Genomic DNA, 12,836 nt, shown 5'->3' with positions numbered 1-12,836 from the left:
ATTTTTCAACAATTAACATTTTTTATAATAAAGATATATTTTTTGATGTTGTTTTTTTTTTTTCGTTGATGATTTTTCGACACTTTATTTTTTTATTTAATTTTTTTATTTTATTTTGATCGAATATTTTATTTTTTTAATTTTATTTGAATTTTTTGAATTATCCATTTTGATATTTTCCTTTAATTTGCAAAATTATTATCATTTTTGTACTCCCTCTTCGAAAAAAATGCTATGACTCATAAAAACAACCACCACATACATTTTGCTAACGGGATTTTTTTTTGTCCATTTTGTTTTTTTCCTTTTCCCGTTAAACAAAAAATTGCTCTCTTTATGATTTTTGGCGCGAAATTTGTCTATTTCTCTCATTTTATTCCCCTTCGATCATTTTTTTCTGTTGTGGACTATTCAATTTAACGGGAAAAAATTCTCTGCCTTTAATTTCTAAGAATTATTTCATGTGCATTTTAAAAATTTCCAGCTAAAATGTGCCCCACGTATTTAATTTTTTTCAGGAATGATGTATGAAATATGTTTTATTCCTTTTCAGCAACATTTTTAAATGTTTTAAACGCATTTTAAGAGATTTGTTATGAATTTTCTCCGTATGGATTTACAAAATTATTTTTGCCCGATGTATTTGAAGAAATTGGTAATAATTTATTATTTTCAAAAATTGAAGAAGAAAATAATTGATTTGTTGATAATTTTGATGTAAAATATAATTAAAAGTATTATAAAAAGGAATTCCAATAATATCTACCTTTGAAGTTGATCGAAAATCATTTTTGTAAAACGCAATTAATTTCATGTCATTTCCAAGTGTTCTAGGTGATATTTGCCTGTAAAGAGGAATTTCTTTTTGGGAATATTTTTTCATAAAATTATCAAAAATTTGACAAAATGACGTAGAAAATGGCTTCTAATACTATTTTTAATAAATTTTAGAACAAATTATGTTAAATTTCATAAAAAATATTGCAAAATGAAAATACATAACCGTTTGTCACTGAATGCCTGTACATTGGTAGTATGAAGTATTCTGGGGATTTTGTAACTTTTCCCCGTAAATTATGACTTTTTGTGAATAATGTTATATTTTGATGTAAATATACAAATTCTGAAATGTTTTTTAAGAAATTTTTATAAAACTTATTAAGATTTGAGCTTTCAAATTTATTTCAAGAAAAACTTTTCTTCATTGAAATTATGCCAACAAGAGGATTTCTGCTGTCATAGACCACATAATAATTTCAATTTTTTCACATAGTAAAATATGAAATTTCATCGATATTTTTCTTTGATCCTAAAGTAAACATATCAGGCTACATTTTCAAAAAGAATTTTCAATTAAATTTTCATAAAAAATTTGATTTTTTTAAATTTTAGTTGGAAATTTGTGATTACATTTTTATAATCTGCCAAGTTAAACGTTTATAATTCACAAACGGCAAGTGATAATTACACCAAACTTTCTTTAAAACATAGCCTGAAATCTATACTTTAAAGGTATAAAACATTTTTAGTGAAAATTATCAAAGCTTCTTCAGGAAAATTTAATTTCTCCGAAAACTTTTGTAAAAAATTAAACACGCTTCCACACAATCTTTCGAAAAATTTACCAATTGACTACTATGCACATCTCATCTTTTCGATGTACCTACACTTTAGCTCGCCGCTAACAAAAATAATAGTACACATAAATTTGTGAGTGTATTTGTGTTAACAGTGAAATATAAACCAAACAGTGAATAACCATGTCTGACGCCGCCGTTGTTGAAGCCACCGCCTCCCCAGTTGCCGCTGTTGAGAAAAAGGCACCAAAAAAAGCCGCTGCCAAAGCAAAGAAGCCATCAGCTGCCCCTACCCACCCTCCAACCCAGCAAATGGTTGATGCCGCCATCAAGACCCTGAAGGAACGTGGAGGTTCATCATTGCCCGCCATCAAGAAATACTTGGCCAGCACCTACAAAGTAGATGCCCAAAAATTGGCCCCCTTCATCAAGAAGTACTTGAAAGGTGCCGTTGCCAGTGGAAAATTGATCCAAACTAAAGGTAAGGGTGCTTCTGGTTCATTCAAATTGTCTGCTTCGGCCTCTAAGGAACCCAAAGCCAAGACTGCTGAAAAGAAGAAGAAGGCCCCAGCCGCTGGTGATAAAAAGAAGAAGGCTGCCGCCCCTAAAAAGGCCGCTGGTGAGAAGAAGGCAGCTGCCAAAAAACCCTCTGCCGCCAAGAAGACCGCTGAAAAGAAGAAGGCCGACAAAACAAAGGCAAAGGCTGCCAAGAAAACCGGTACAGTTAAAGCTAAACCAGCAAAGACCGCCGCCAAAGCATCTGCCACTAAACCAAAGGCACCCAAGGCAAAAACTGCAGCTGCTAAGCCCAAAAAGCCGCAGCAGCAAAGAAGCCAGCTGCTAAGAAAACCGCCGCCAAGAAGTAATTTTTCCCAGAAAGATTACTTTTTCCACAATATTTTCGATATTCGAAAACATACTATCTAACAGCCCTTTTCAGGGCTACAAATTAAATTAAAAAAGAGAAAAATATTTATTTTCAACAGTTATCGTATATATTTGTAACCTAAATAAATAAGTAAATTTGTACACGTGTTTCATTTTGGGAAAAAAATTACTTTCGCTAATTACTGTTCTTATTAGGTAATTTTATTGAGCCAATATAATCGTGGACGCCACTGGATTATTTTTTAACCCAGGTCATAAAAGATAATAAAATATTTAAAATTTTTCCTAATTACCCACAGGTCATAATTCTCGAAAATCCCCATAATTTGGTCATTTTTATAATTTCTACTTAATTTTGAAAAATTTGATATTTTCATATTCTCTGTTAAATTTCACGAATTTCATCCAAAAATGACATTTTGGCAAAATATTTACATTTTCCATCAATACATTTTTTCCTTTGAAAATTTCTGCCTCAGCCTTATATTTCGTTGCTTTGCCGTTGTGCTGTATCAAAATGCTCACACATACATGATGCCCATTCGATGTTGATCAACGACGGCAAGGCAAATCACCACTAACACACGCACACATGCACGACGACGATGGCTGTTATAGCATATCGCACAAGCAATGGCTAAACATAGGCACATATGCGAGTTAGCTAAATGCATGGAAAAATCATTGTATAGAGAAAAATATATTTCCTATGGAATTTTATTCGTTTATTACTAAATAATGATAAATTGTAGCTTCAACAAAATATGATCTCTTTTGAAATGTTTTTTGTGGCCCTGAAAAGGGCCTTTTAAGGTAGTATTTCGACGCAAAATGAAAAATATCAAGACATTTACTTGGAGCTGGTGTATTTAGTAACAGCCTTGGTACCTTCACTGACGGCGTGCTTAGCCAATTCACCGGGCAACAATAGACGGACGGCGGTCTGGATTTCCCGACTGGTGATGGTCGAGCGCTTGTTGTAGTGGGCCAAACGAGAGGCTTCGGCGGCAATACGTTCGAAGATATCGTTGACGAAACTGTTCATGATGCTCATGGCCTTGGAGGAGATACCGGTGTCGGGATGGACTTGCTTCAACACTTTGTAAATGTAGATAGCGTAACTCTCCTTACGCTTGGTACGTCTCTTCGACTTATCGCCCTTGGTAATGTTCTTTTGGGCTTTGCCGGCCTTCTTTGCTGCTTTACCACTGGTTTTAGGAGGCATTTTCACTTATTATTTTTTTTGAATCACACAAACACTTTTAACACTGTTCACAAATGATAACCAAAACGGCCAGCTATACAGAATTTGTAGATTGTAGTCGACAAGAATTTCAGGTAGTCACAGCTAGCAGGCACACACAAGGCAAACCACCCCATTATTGAAGAAATGTGTGTGTGAGAAAAGTATAAATAGCACGTTTCGGCCCGAAAATTTTTATCATTTGTGTTTTTCAGTGCTTAAGTGAAGTGTTCAAAACTAAAATAAAGTGAAAATGTCTGGTCGTGGTAAAGGTGGCAAAGTTAAGGGAAAGGCAAAGTCCCGTTCCAATCGTGCTGGTCTTCAATTCCCCGTCGGTCGTATCCATCGTCTGTTGCGCAAAGGCAACTATGCTGAGCGTGTTGGTGCCGGTGCTCCCGTCTATTTAGCCGCTGTCATGGAATATTTGGCTGCTGAAGTCTTGGAATTGGCTGGCAATGCTGCCCGTGACAACAAGAAGACTCGTATCATTCCCCGTCACTTGCAATTGGCCATCCGTAACGACGAAGAATTGAACAAATTGCTGTCTGGCGTTACCATTGCCCAAGGTGGTGTATTGCCAAACATCCAAGCTGTTCTCTTGCCCAAGAAGACCGAAAAGAAAGCCTAAATTATTCGAAAGGTATTATGGAATGAAAGAAGAAGAATACAGACCATCGTATAATTCCATAGAAAAATCAACCAATCCGTCCTTTTCAGGACGACAAAAAATATTTGAAAAGAGAAAGAAATTGCGTCAAGCTACATTTGTATGAAAAAATAAAATTCTCAATAATTTTGTATGAGACGTTGGCAGAATAACTGTTTTTCGTTGTCAGTTGGATATTTGTGTTGTCGTCGTTGTTGTTGTCTCTTATGATTTCAGGAATAGAGCGAGCGAGAGAGGAGAGATCGTGGCGTCACCAAATGAGTATGTATACTATGAGGAAGAAGAAGCATGTGGCAGTTGGTGGTGGCTGGCTGGGTAGTAATTTTATGTGAAAAAATCGTACCCCGGCGCATTCTTTGGGGAAGGCATAAAGTAGATGATTTGCAAGGGAATTTTGGCGGCAAAGTAGTGTTTTGGTGGAAATAAATGGACACATACATGAAAATAAAAGCGCATTGTGGTGCTATGGAAAATTTTAAACACAAAAAATAGAATAAAAGTAAAATAATGAAATGAAAATTAACGAAAATAATTAAATTAAATTAAAATAAGAAAATTTCAGAAAATAAAGGCAAATATTAATGAAATTTCAAAGAAATTTAAATGAAAATATTTGAAAATAATTTAAAGAAATTTGGAATAATAAACACATTTTATGAAAATAAAAGATACTTTAAATGAAATCAAAAATTTTTAAATTGATGAAAAGGAAATAAATTAAATAATTTTAAATTAATAATAATAATAATTTTAAATAAAACGAAAATGTGATTTTTAAAAAATAATGTAATGAAAAATTAAATTAATTGAAAATTAAATAAGAAAATTTAACATAAATAAAATAAAATTCATTTAATGAAGAACTTTTAAATAAAATTCAATGATTTTAATTTTCGGTAAAATTTTAAAGGAAATGATTAGTGAAAAATTTACAAATTTTTAATGAAATTTTTCGAAATAAAATAAATCAACGATCTATTTAATAAATATTTTCAACAATTTCAAATTAAATTTTGAGAAAACATTCAACAATGTTTAAAAAAAAAGTCAAAATGAAATTACTTTGCTACCACAGCATGGTCGTTCTTTAGTAATATCGACTAAATAATACCAATACATACATAAAGCGACGCTATGTTATACTCATATTATACGAAGAGGAAGAAGAAGAAGAAGTAAATGTGTTTAGCGATGTGAGTTGCCGACGGCATGTTTATGATCGGGAATAAAATAAGAGACATCGGTAAAAGAAGGCTTTCGGTGAAAATATTCTGGAGAAAATAGAAACGAGTAAGTATTTATATTTTTTTTATTTGATTTTTCACGACTTGTGAGAAAAAAATACGAGAAAGCTGAAAAAGAAAATTATTAGAAATTTTGACATAAAATCCCTATATTTCCTAAGGTAAGTGTTTATTTTTTATTTATTTTAATTTTAAAAAAATAGTTTTCAACAAGAAAGTATCTCTTTTTTGATATATTTTGTGGTCCTGAAAGGACCGATTGTTTTGTTGTAAAAAATATTTCTCCAAATTGCGTCAAGAATTTGTTTAACCGCCGAAACCGTACAAGGTACGGCCTTGTCTCTTCAAAGCATATACGACATCCATAGCGGTGACGGTTTTACGCTTAGCATGTTCGGTGTAGGTGACAGCATCACGAATAACGTTTTCCAAAAACACCTTCAGAACACCACGAGTTTCTTCGTAAATCAGGCCAGAGATACGTTTTACACCGCCACGACGAGCCAAACGTCTAATAGCTGGCTTGGTAATACCTTGGATGTTATCACGGAGCACTTTCCTGTGACGTTTAGCGCCACCTTTTCCCAAGCCTTTACCACCTTTACCACGACCAGTCATTTTTTCACTTTAGTTTATTTCACTTATCACTTCACGAACAGTTTGAGCACTAATGTTTTTTTCGGGCGATTCCGCTCGTATTTATACAAAATTTGAGGCTCTCTCCAACTATTGAACGCACAAGTAAAGTATGTACAGTTATATGTGTGTGTGTACATTTGCCGTTAGTATTGTATGTTCTCTTTTGTGTGTGCGTGTACATTTGGTATACGGATAGGTAAGAATTCACTAACATATCAACCCCGAAAGTTGATGCTAACAGCACAATTTCTATAAATACTCGTTTTCGTGGCGATGGCAACGTTTATTACAGTGTCTACCGTGTTTGTGTGCAGTTCGTGAAATAACATCTCTTCGGCAGTGTTAATTCGTATAGTGGGGTTGTTTCATAGTGGTGTTTGCTGTGGTGGTTGATTGCGGTGGCGATTGCTGTGCGTGGTGGTGTCTTTCAAAAGGCGAGAAATTTTGTTATTTGCTGGAATAAGGCAAAATTGGTTTGGGTGTCTCGAAAAGTTGAGAAGCCATAGAAGGCAGCAAAATTGGATTTTTGCTAATACAAGGCAACAAAACCGAGTATTTGAGCAGTGGTGGTTTTTGGAGGACCACAAATCAACAGTGCTGGCGGGAAAACCCAAAACCGTCAGCACCCCAAAGCCGACGGCGCGAAAATTTCTGACGCCGTCAAATTGAAATTTGGGATTGCTGCCAAAATGAATGGCGGCAAATGTAAGCGGTTTGCGAAAAAAACAGTCCTGAGGTGGTATTTGCCAAGCCAAAAATGGCAAAATAAAAGAGTCTGTGCATCTGATGGTGCCATGAGTGACAAGCGACATTCTGTCAGTTCGGATGTCCCAAGGCAGCCCCGTAAAAAGCGCTGCCACTGTAACGTAGGTAATTCCGCCTACGATACAATAAAGTTGGAGGCTCTAGTGCGGCAACTAGAAGCAAGAATCCTCCGCCTAGAAGAAGAAAAGGGGCGTATGGCAGCAGAGCTGGCTGCTGCCAACAAGCGCTAGCAAAATGCGCAATTCATCCCCCAGCAAGGAGACCGTTTTGCTACCGAGGCAGCCGAGAGAACTCGGTATGGCGGACGACGAGATGGAGGTCGCACCGCCGGCGACTGAGGGAATAAAGAAGAAGAAAGATACCTCAAGGGCGCTGTACCGAAACTACGGTATGTTTTGAAGGAGAGAGGAGGAAAAATGCCGGCACTGAGAGAAGTGCGGAAGTTGCTGCAAAAGCTGTTCCTGCTGCTGCTGTCAATATTGTTACCGCTGCTGCTGCTGCCGAGAAGACTGTTCCGCCGCTGCATCAAAGGCTGTTTCCGGTGCTGCAAAGTCAAAGCAGCAAATTCAACAAAACCTCGGCTGGCAAAAAACATGCCAGCCTTCAAGATTTCGACGCTGGCGTTTCAGAGGTGCTGGCGTTCTTCGACGACATTTGAATTCAGGTGAGTTAGTATAACTCTTGTCCGTCCGTCCGTCTTGTCGTGAAGGTTAAAGGCCTCAACGCTTTATGTAGTCAAGGAGACCTTGATGTACGTGGGGTATAATTTTTATACCACACTCCTAGGGAGTTACGCCATAATATGCTGGCCATTGAGGGCTAACCAGCGAGTATTCGCCTGAGGATGTTAGTGAGTTCCTCACTAATCAATCAGGATTAAAAATTAAGTTCTTGGTCTGACCAACATCTCCTACCGATTGTGGCTTTTGCGTGTCAGCAAAAGCTCTGACATCTTGGGGCTGTATAACCTCAAGAAGATTTCGACTGCAACGTCAAGGTCCGTAAGGACAAAGGTCGTGGAATGCAGCAATGTTTCAATTGCCAAGGCCACGACCATATTGCGACCAATTGCACTTTGCCAAAGCGCTGTAACAAGTGCAATAACAAACACGGTCCAAAGAGTGTCCTGTTCTCCAAAGGGACAAGACACTCTAATCGAGTATACCGATCCAAATACGGGGAGGGTAGTAAAGAAGGTGGCTCAGCCCGTTTCTGCGTTAACTGTGGCAAAATGGACACCCTGCTTCGGCTAGGGACTGTCCCCACCGTTTGGCAATTTTAGCCCGCAAGGCTAAAGCTAAGGCCGACATTCAGGCCAAAAATGAGGCGCGCTCTCTGCGCATTGCGGCAGCCCGTGCGGACTTTTCGTACGCCACTATTGCAGGTGGTGGTCATAAACAGCCACCCCCCCAATCTCGTGCTAGCAACATTTCACGTTCTAGCAATCAACCTCCCATAAAGAGGTAAACTCTCAGTCTGAGAATATAGTCCAATCTTCGGAACGGACTTCTCTCAAAATGCGAGAAGGCTAGGGCTTTTGGCCCTATCTTCCAAAAAATAATGGCATCTTCAGGTATTGACGCCGCCATGTCTGCCTGGGCTATGCATTGCTGGAAATGTCCAGTTTTAAAGTAGTCTTTTAAATGTGAACTCTTTGATTGACATTATCAAAGAGACACTATTTGAAGTGTTAGTGAGGAGAGGAGGCCGGATGTACTCCTTTGGCTGAGCATAAGCTCAGCCCTTATCATAATTTTAGTTTAGAGGGATATAGGGTTTTTCTCCAATATCGTGAAGGGGCGCAACGCGGGGGTGGTACCGCGGTTGCTATTCGAGATGGTATTCGCTGTGATCGAATACCACTCTCAACCGGTCACATTGAGTCCTGTGCGGTGAGGGTATGGAAGGATGATGGCTCCACTGTAGCTTTCGTCTCAATGTACCTCGCACCTAAGAGACACTACGGCCCGTGGACATTTTGCAGGTTTTTGACTATATAACTCTGGGGAAGTTTTGATCGGAACCGACCTAAACGCGAAGCACACTTCGTGGGGAGGTAACGTGAGAAACTGGAGTGGACAAGTTTTAGACAGACTTACAGGACTGCCTAGACTTTGAGGTAATAAGGTCGGATATTCGACTAGGGAGACTGCGACATCTGCCTCATATAGATTTATTTCTGCGTACACCAGGACTCCCTCTGGTTGGCGGCGGAAAATTTCTATGGCATTTGATTTTGAATCGGACCACAGGGCGATTCAAATTCAATTAAATTTGGGGGGTCTGGCGAGAAATGAAGGACAGAAATTTCTGAACTTCAATCGCATGAATGTAGGACGATTTAGGCGTCAGCTTAGGTTAGGGCTAGATGAGTGCACAACCATCTAACAGAAATGCTTCAATAGATGAGGTAGATAGGTGTGTGGAAAATCTAGGTGAGATTTCCGCAATGCTATAGAAACCTCTGTACTAAACAGAGAGTTAAGCCTAAGACTCTTGGAGATCTTCCCCGAGAATTTTGGGCTTTATACGTGAGCGTCGCAGGCTATGCCGCACTCTCGTAGATCTGGTGATCCAGATAGATTTCCTGCTCTTAGAGCCGATATCAGAAATCTGGATCGCATAATTGAGGACTCTGTTCGAATTTCGAACAAGATAGACTCAAAGATTATTTAGGAGAATAAGAGTTGAGGGAAAATTTTGCAAAGTCAAAGGGCAGCTGGACTCGATACCAGAGAACCTGTAAGTCATCTAGTAGACATCACAGGTCGACTTATTACGGACGACAGTGAAAGGCCGAAGCCTTAGCAGACCATGTGCAGGGTGTTTCGCCTGCGATGGGAGGACCGAGTGCTAATTTCTCAGGAGGACCAGTTAATCGGTTTCCTGGGGAACATGATGCTCTCCGTAGCTCAGTTAATCGAGCTACCGAGGGGGTCAGCGATCGGTCCCCATGGTAAATTTCGGCGATACATTACTGCGGATGGGGCTATGTTGAAAACTCCACTCGTTGGAACGAGGGTGGTTTTCTTCGCGCCGGTTGTGTGGGTAGGGCAATCGCCCGTAGGCCAGCACGTAAATCCTGCGGTTTGGACAGAATACCCGATACCGCCTTAAAAAAGGCGGGAGAGGTTATTTTCCGTTCTGGCAGGTTATTTAATCACTGTCTGAACCGGGTTACTTTCCCAGGGCATGGAAAGAGGCTATGTTGGTTCCCATATTTAAGAGGGGTCACCTCTGGGACAATGTAGCAGCTATAGGCCGATATCACTTTTATCAGCCTTCGGTAAATCTTCGAGTCTTTCATTTTGGAAATTTAAATAAACTCGTAGAGGATAAAAGGGTGTTGAAGGACAACCAGTTGGTTTAGGGGCAGGCTATCCACTGTCTGCCTAACTGCTCTCACACCTATGTGGTTTCAGGTCTTAACAATAGGTATGGTACTATTGCAGTTGGACTTGATTTCTCTAAAGCCTTTGATACCGTATGGCATCAAGGTTATTGTTTAAAATGCAACGGTTTGGGTTGATCACCAAACTGTGAGATTAGTAGGAAGTTTCCTGTCTGATAGGTATTCAGAGTTAGGGTAGGTGAGCGACTATCTAGTCGCAGACCTGTACTGATGGGTGCCCCAGGGCTCCCTCCTAGGGCCGATGTTGTTTAAAATCTATGTCAGTGACATGCCTACACCTCCACGTGGAGGGTTGGCATTATCATATGCTGATGATGTGCTTGTGGCGTATACGGCCCCATTACTTCGTATGCGGAAGCACGTTGAACATTTATCTTGAGGATTATATAGGTTCTTTACCATATGGGGCCTCAAGCTAAATGGGGACAAATGCTCGGCAATTGTATTTACCGGGAAAACTCAATATGTTCGTCCAAATTTTACAAGGTACCATCCGGTCGTGAAAGTTGGACCTCATATTGTGGAAATAAAGGACAGGATAAAATACCTTGGGGTCATTTTCAAAAGAATTTTGACTTCAATGGAATATAGACTTTATCCTGGACAGAGCGAGAAAGGTCTCTTCAGCTATCAAGGGCTGATGAAGATGCGGGATGGCTTAACTCCGAAGTAAGTTGCTGTTATATCGGCAAATAATGCGACCTAGTGTGCCTACGCTTTTCCTGTCTGGTTTGGCATATCGTCCAACCAGATGGAAAAGCTTAGGAGGGGGAGCGTAGGTCCTGATTTCATGTTTAGGCATGAGAGGACTGCTGTTTAGACATGATGGCACTATCAGACGGCCCTCTAATAGGGCCATCTATGATAGGGCAGGGGGAGAAAGAATTGACAGGGTCTGATTTCGGTGCACTGCAATTTTTGGACAGATCTGACGGACTGACAACACTATCGTCGAGAACGCCTATACTGCAATCTGGACGCAGAAGGTCTGAGAGCCCAGGACACCTGCCTCCTGGGGCCTTAAAAAGGCGTCGGAGGAAGGGATGTTGTATGTCGATGGGGAACTCCATTTTACCATCGACGCACAACACCCCATGTTGATGACGTCGTGTACAACAGTACTCAATAATTGGGCTCAAAGACCAATTAAAAAATTGTAAATTGTATTGTTGTATAGTAGAATTGTTCTTAGTCGTAGTCTTAGATTTTAAGTCATAGTTTTAAGATTTTATATAACTTAGTAGAGTTCGCATTTTTTAATTTGGATTTTTTTTGGGGCATTATGTTAAGTTTCAGTTTGTTTTATATTATAATTATGTCGATAGATGCGAAGTGATATAGAGCACAGCGAATTGTTATGTAAAATAGTAGTAGATAGCGAGAATAGCTATATATAGTTAAGATTTTAGTACAGTAAGCCATTTCTGTAGTATGTAAGTTTATAATACCAAATAAATATGGCCATAGGCAAAATTGAAAATTGAATTGTTGTGTGCATATCTCTAGTGAAGTGAAAAAAATTCAAGTGAAAAAATGGCTCGTACTAAGCAAACTGCCCGTAATCGACCGGTGGAAAGGCTCCCGTAAACAACTAGCTACCAAAGCTGCCCGTAAGAGTGCCCAGCCACCGGCGGTGTTTAAGAAGCCTCATCGTTTCCGTCCTGGTACAGTTGCTTTGCGTGAAATCCGTCGTTACCAGAAGAGTACTGAATTGTTGATCCGCAAATTGCCCCTTCCAACGTTTGGTTCGTGAAATCGCTAAGATTCAAAACTGACTTGCGTTTCCAGAGCTCTGCTGTTATGGCTTGCAAGAAGCCAGTGAAGCCTACTTGGTTGGTCTTTTCGAAGATATAACTGTGCGCCATCCATGCTAAGCGTGTCACATCATGCCTAAGGATATCCATTGGCCAGGAGTATTCGTGGAGAACGTGCTAAATCTTGACGTTTTAAAAGCAACAATTTTACAACAAAACAATCGGTCCTTTCAGGACCACAAATATTTTATAAAAAAGAGATATTTTTACTCAATCTACAATTTTTAGTATTTTTTGAAAAAAAATAAAAATAATTTAGGGCTATGATTATTTTTCAACAATTAACATTTTTTATAATAAAGATATTTTTTGATGTGTTTTTTTTTCGTTGATGATTTTTCGACACTTTATTTTTTTATTTAATTTTTTTATTTTATTTTGATCGAATATTTTATTTTTTAATTTTATTGAATTTTTTGAATTATCCATTTGATATTTTCCTTAATTTGCAAAATTATTATCATTTTTGTACTCCCTCTTCGAAAAAAATGCTTGACTCATAAAAACAACCACCACATACATTTTGCTAACGGGATTTTTTTTGTCCATTTTTGTTTTTTCCTTTTCCCGTTAAACAAAAAATTGCT

The 12,836-nt window shown here is 38.7% G+C and overlaps 4 protein-coding genes and 1 pseudogene across 4 annotated transcripts; 3 read left to right on the top strand and 2 right to left on the bottom strand.

Moving 5' to 3' along the window:
- Positions 1-1,707: 1,707 nt before the first annotated feature.
- LOC131806071 (histone H1-like) lies at positions 1,708-2,519 on the top strand. Its single transcript, XM_059129976.1, has one exon. The coding sequence runs from the start codon at positions 1,761-1,763 to the stop codon at positions 2,502-2,504; it is 744 nt and encodes a 247-aa protein (XP_058985959.1). The 5' UTR covers positions 1,708-1,760; the 3' UTR covers positions 2,505-2,519.
- Positions 2,520-3,273: 754 nt separating this feature from the next.
- Positions 3,274-3,806, bottom strand: LOC131806081 (histone H2B). The gene has a single exon (XM_059129986.1). It carries the CDS (start codon positions 3,688-3,690, stop codon positions 3,316-3,318), a length of 375 nt encoding a protein of 124 aa, XP_058985969.1. The 5' UTR covers positions 3,691-3,806; the 3' UTR covers positions 3,274-3,315.
- Positions 3,807-3,817: 11 nt separating this feature from the next.
- On the top strand, positions 3,818-4,337 carry LOC131806076 (histone H2A). Its single transcript, XM_059129981.1, has one exon. The coding sequence runs from the start codon at positions 3,962-3,964 to the stop codon at positions 4,334-4,336; it is 375 nt and encodes a 124-aa protein (XP_058985964.1). The 5' UTR covers positions 3,818-3,961; the 3' UTR covers position 4,337.
- Positions 4,338-5,874: 1,537 nt separating this feature from the next.
- On the bottom strand, positions 5,875-6,271 carry LOC131806085 (histone H4). Its single transcript, XM_059129990.1, has one exon. It carries the CDS (start codon positions 6,235-6,237, stop codon positions 5,926-5,928), a length of 312 nt encoding a protein of 103 aa, XP_058985973.1. The 5' UTR covers positions 6,238-6,271; the 3' UTR covers positions 5,875-5,925.
- A 5,697-nt stretch (positions 6,272-11,968) lies between these two features.
- Positions 11,969-12,370, top strand: LOC131806187 (uncharacterized; annotated as a pseudogene).
- The last annotated feature ends 466 nt before the right edge of the window (positions 12,371-12,836 follow it).

Source organism: Musca domestica, unplaced genomic scaffold (genome assembly GCF_030504385.1).
Source record: "Musca domestica strain aabys unplaced genomic scaffold, Musca_domestica.polishedcontigs.V.1.1 7, whole genome shotgun sequence".
NCBI classification, from domain to species: Eukaryota; Metazoa; Arthropoda; class Insecta; order Diptera; family Muscidae; genus Musca; species Musca domestica.
This window is presented reverse-complemented; position numbering and strand designations above follow the sequence as displayed.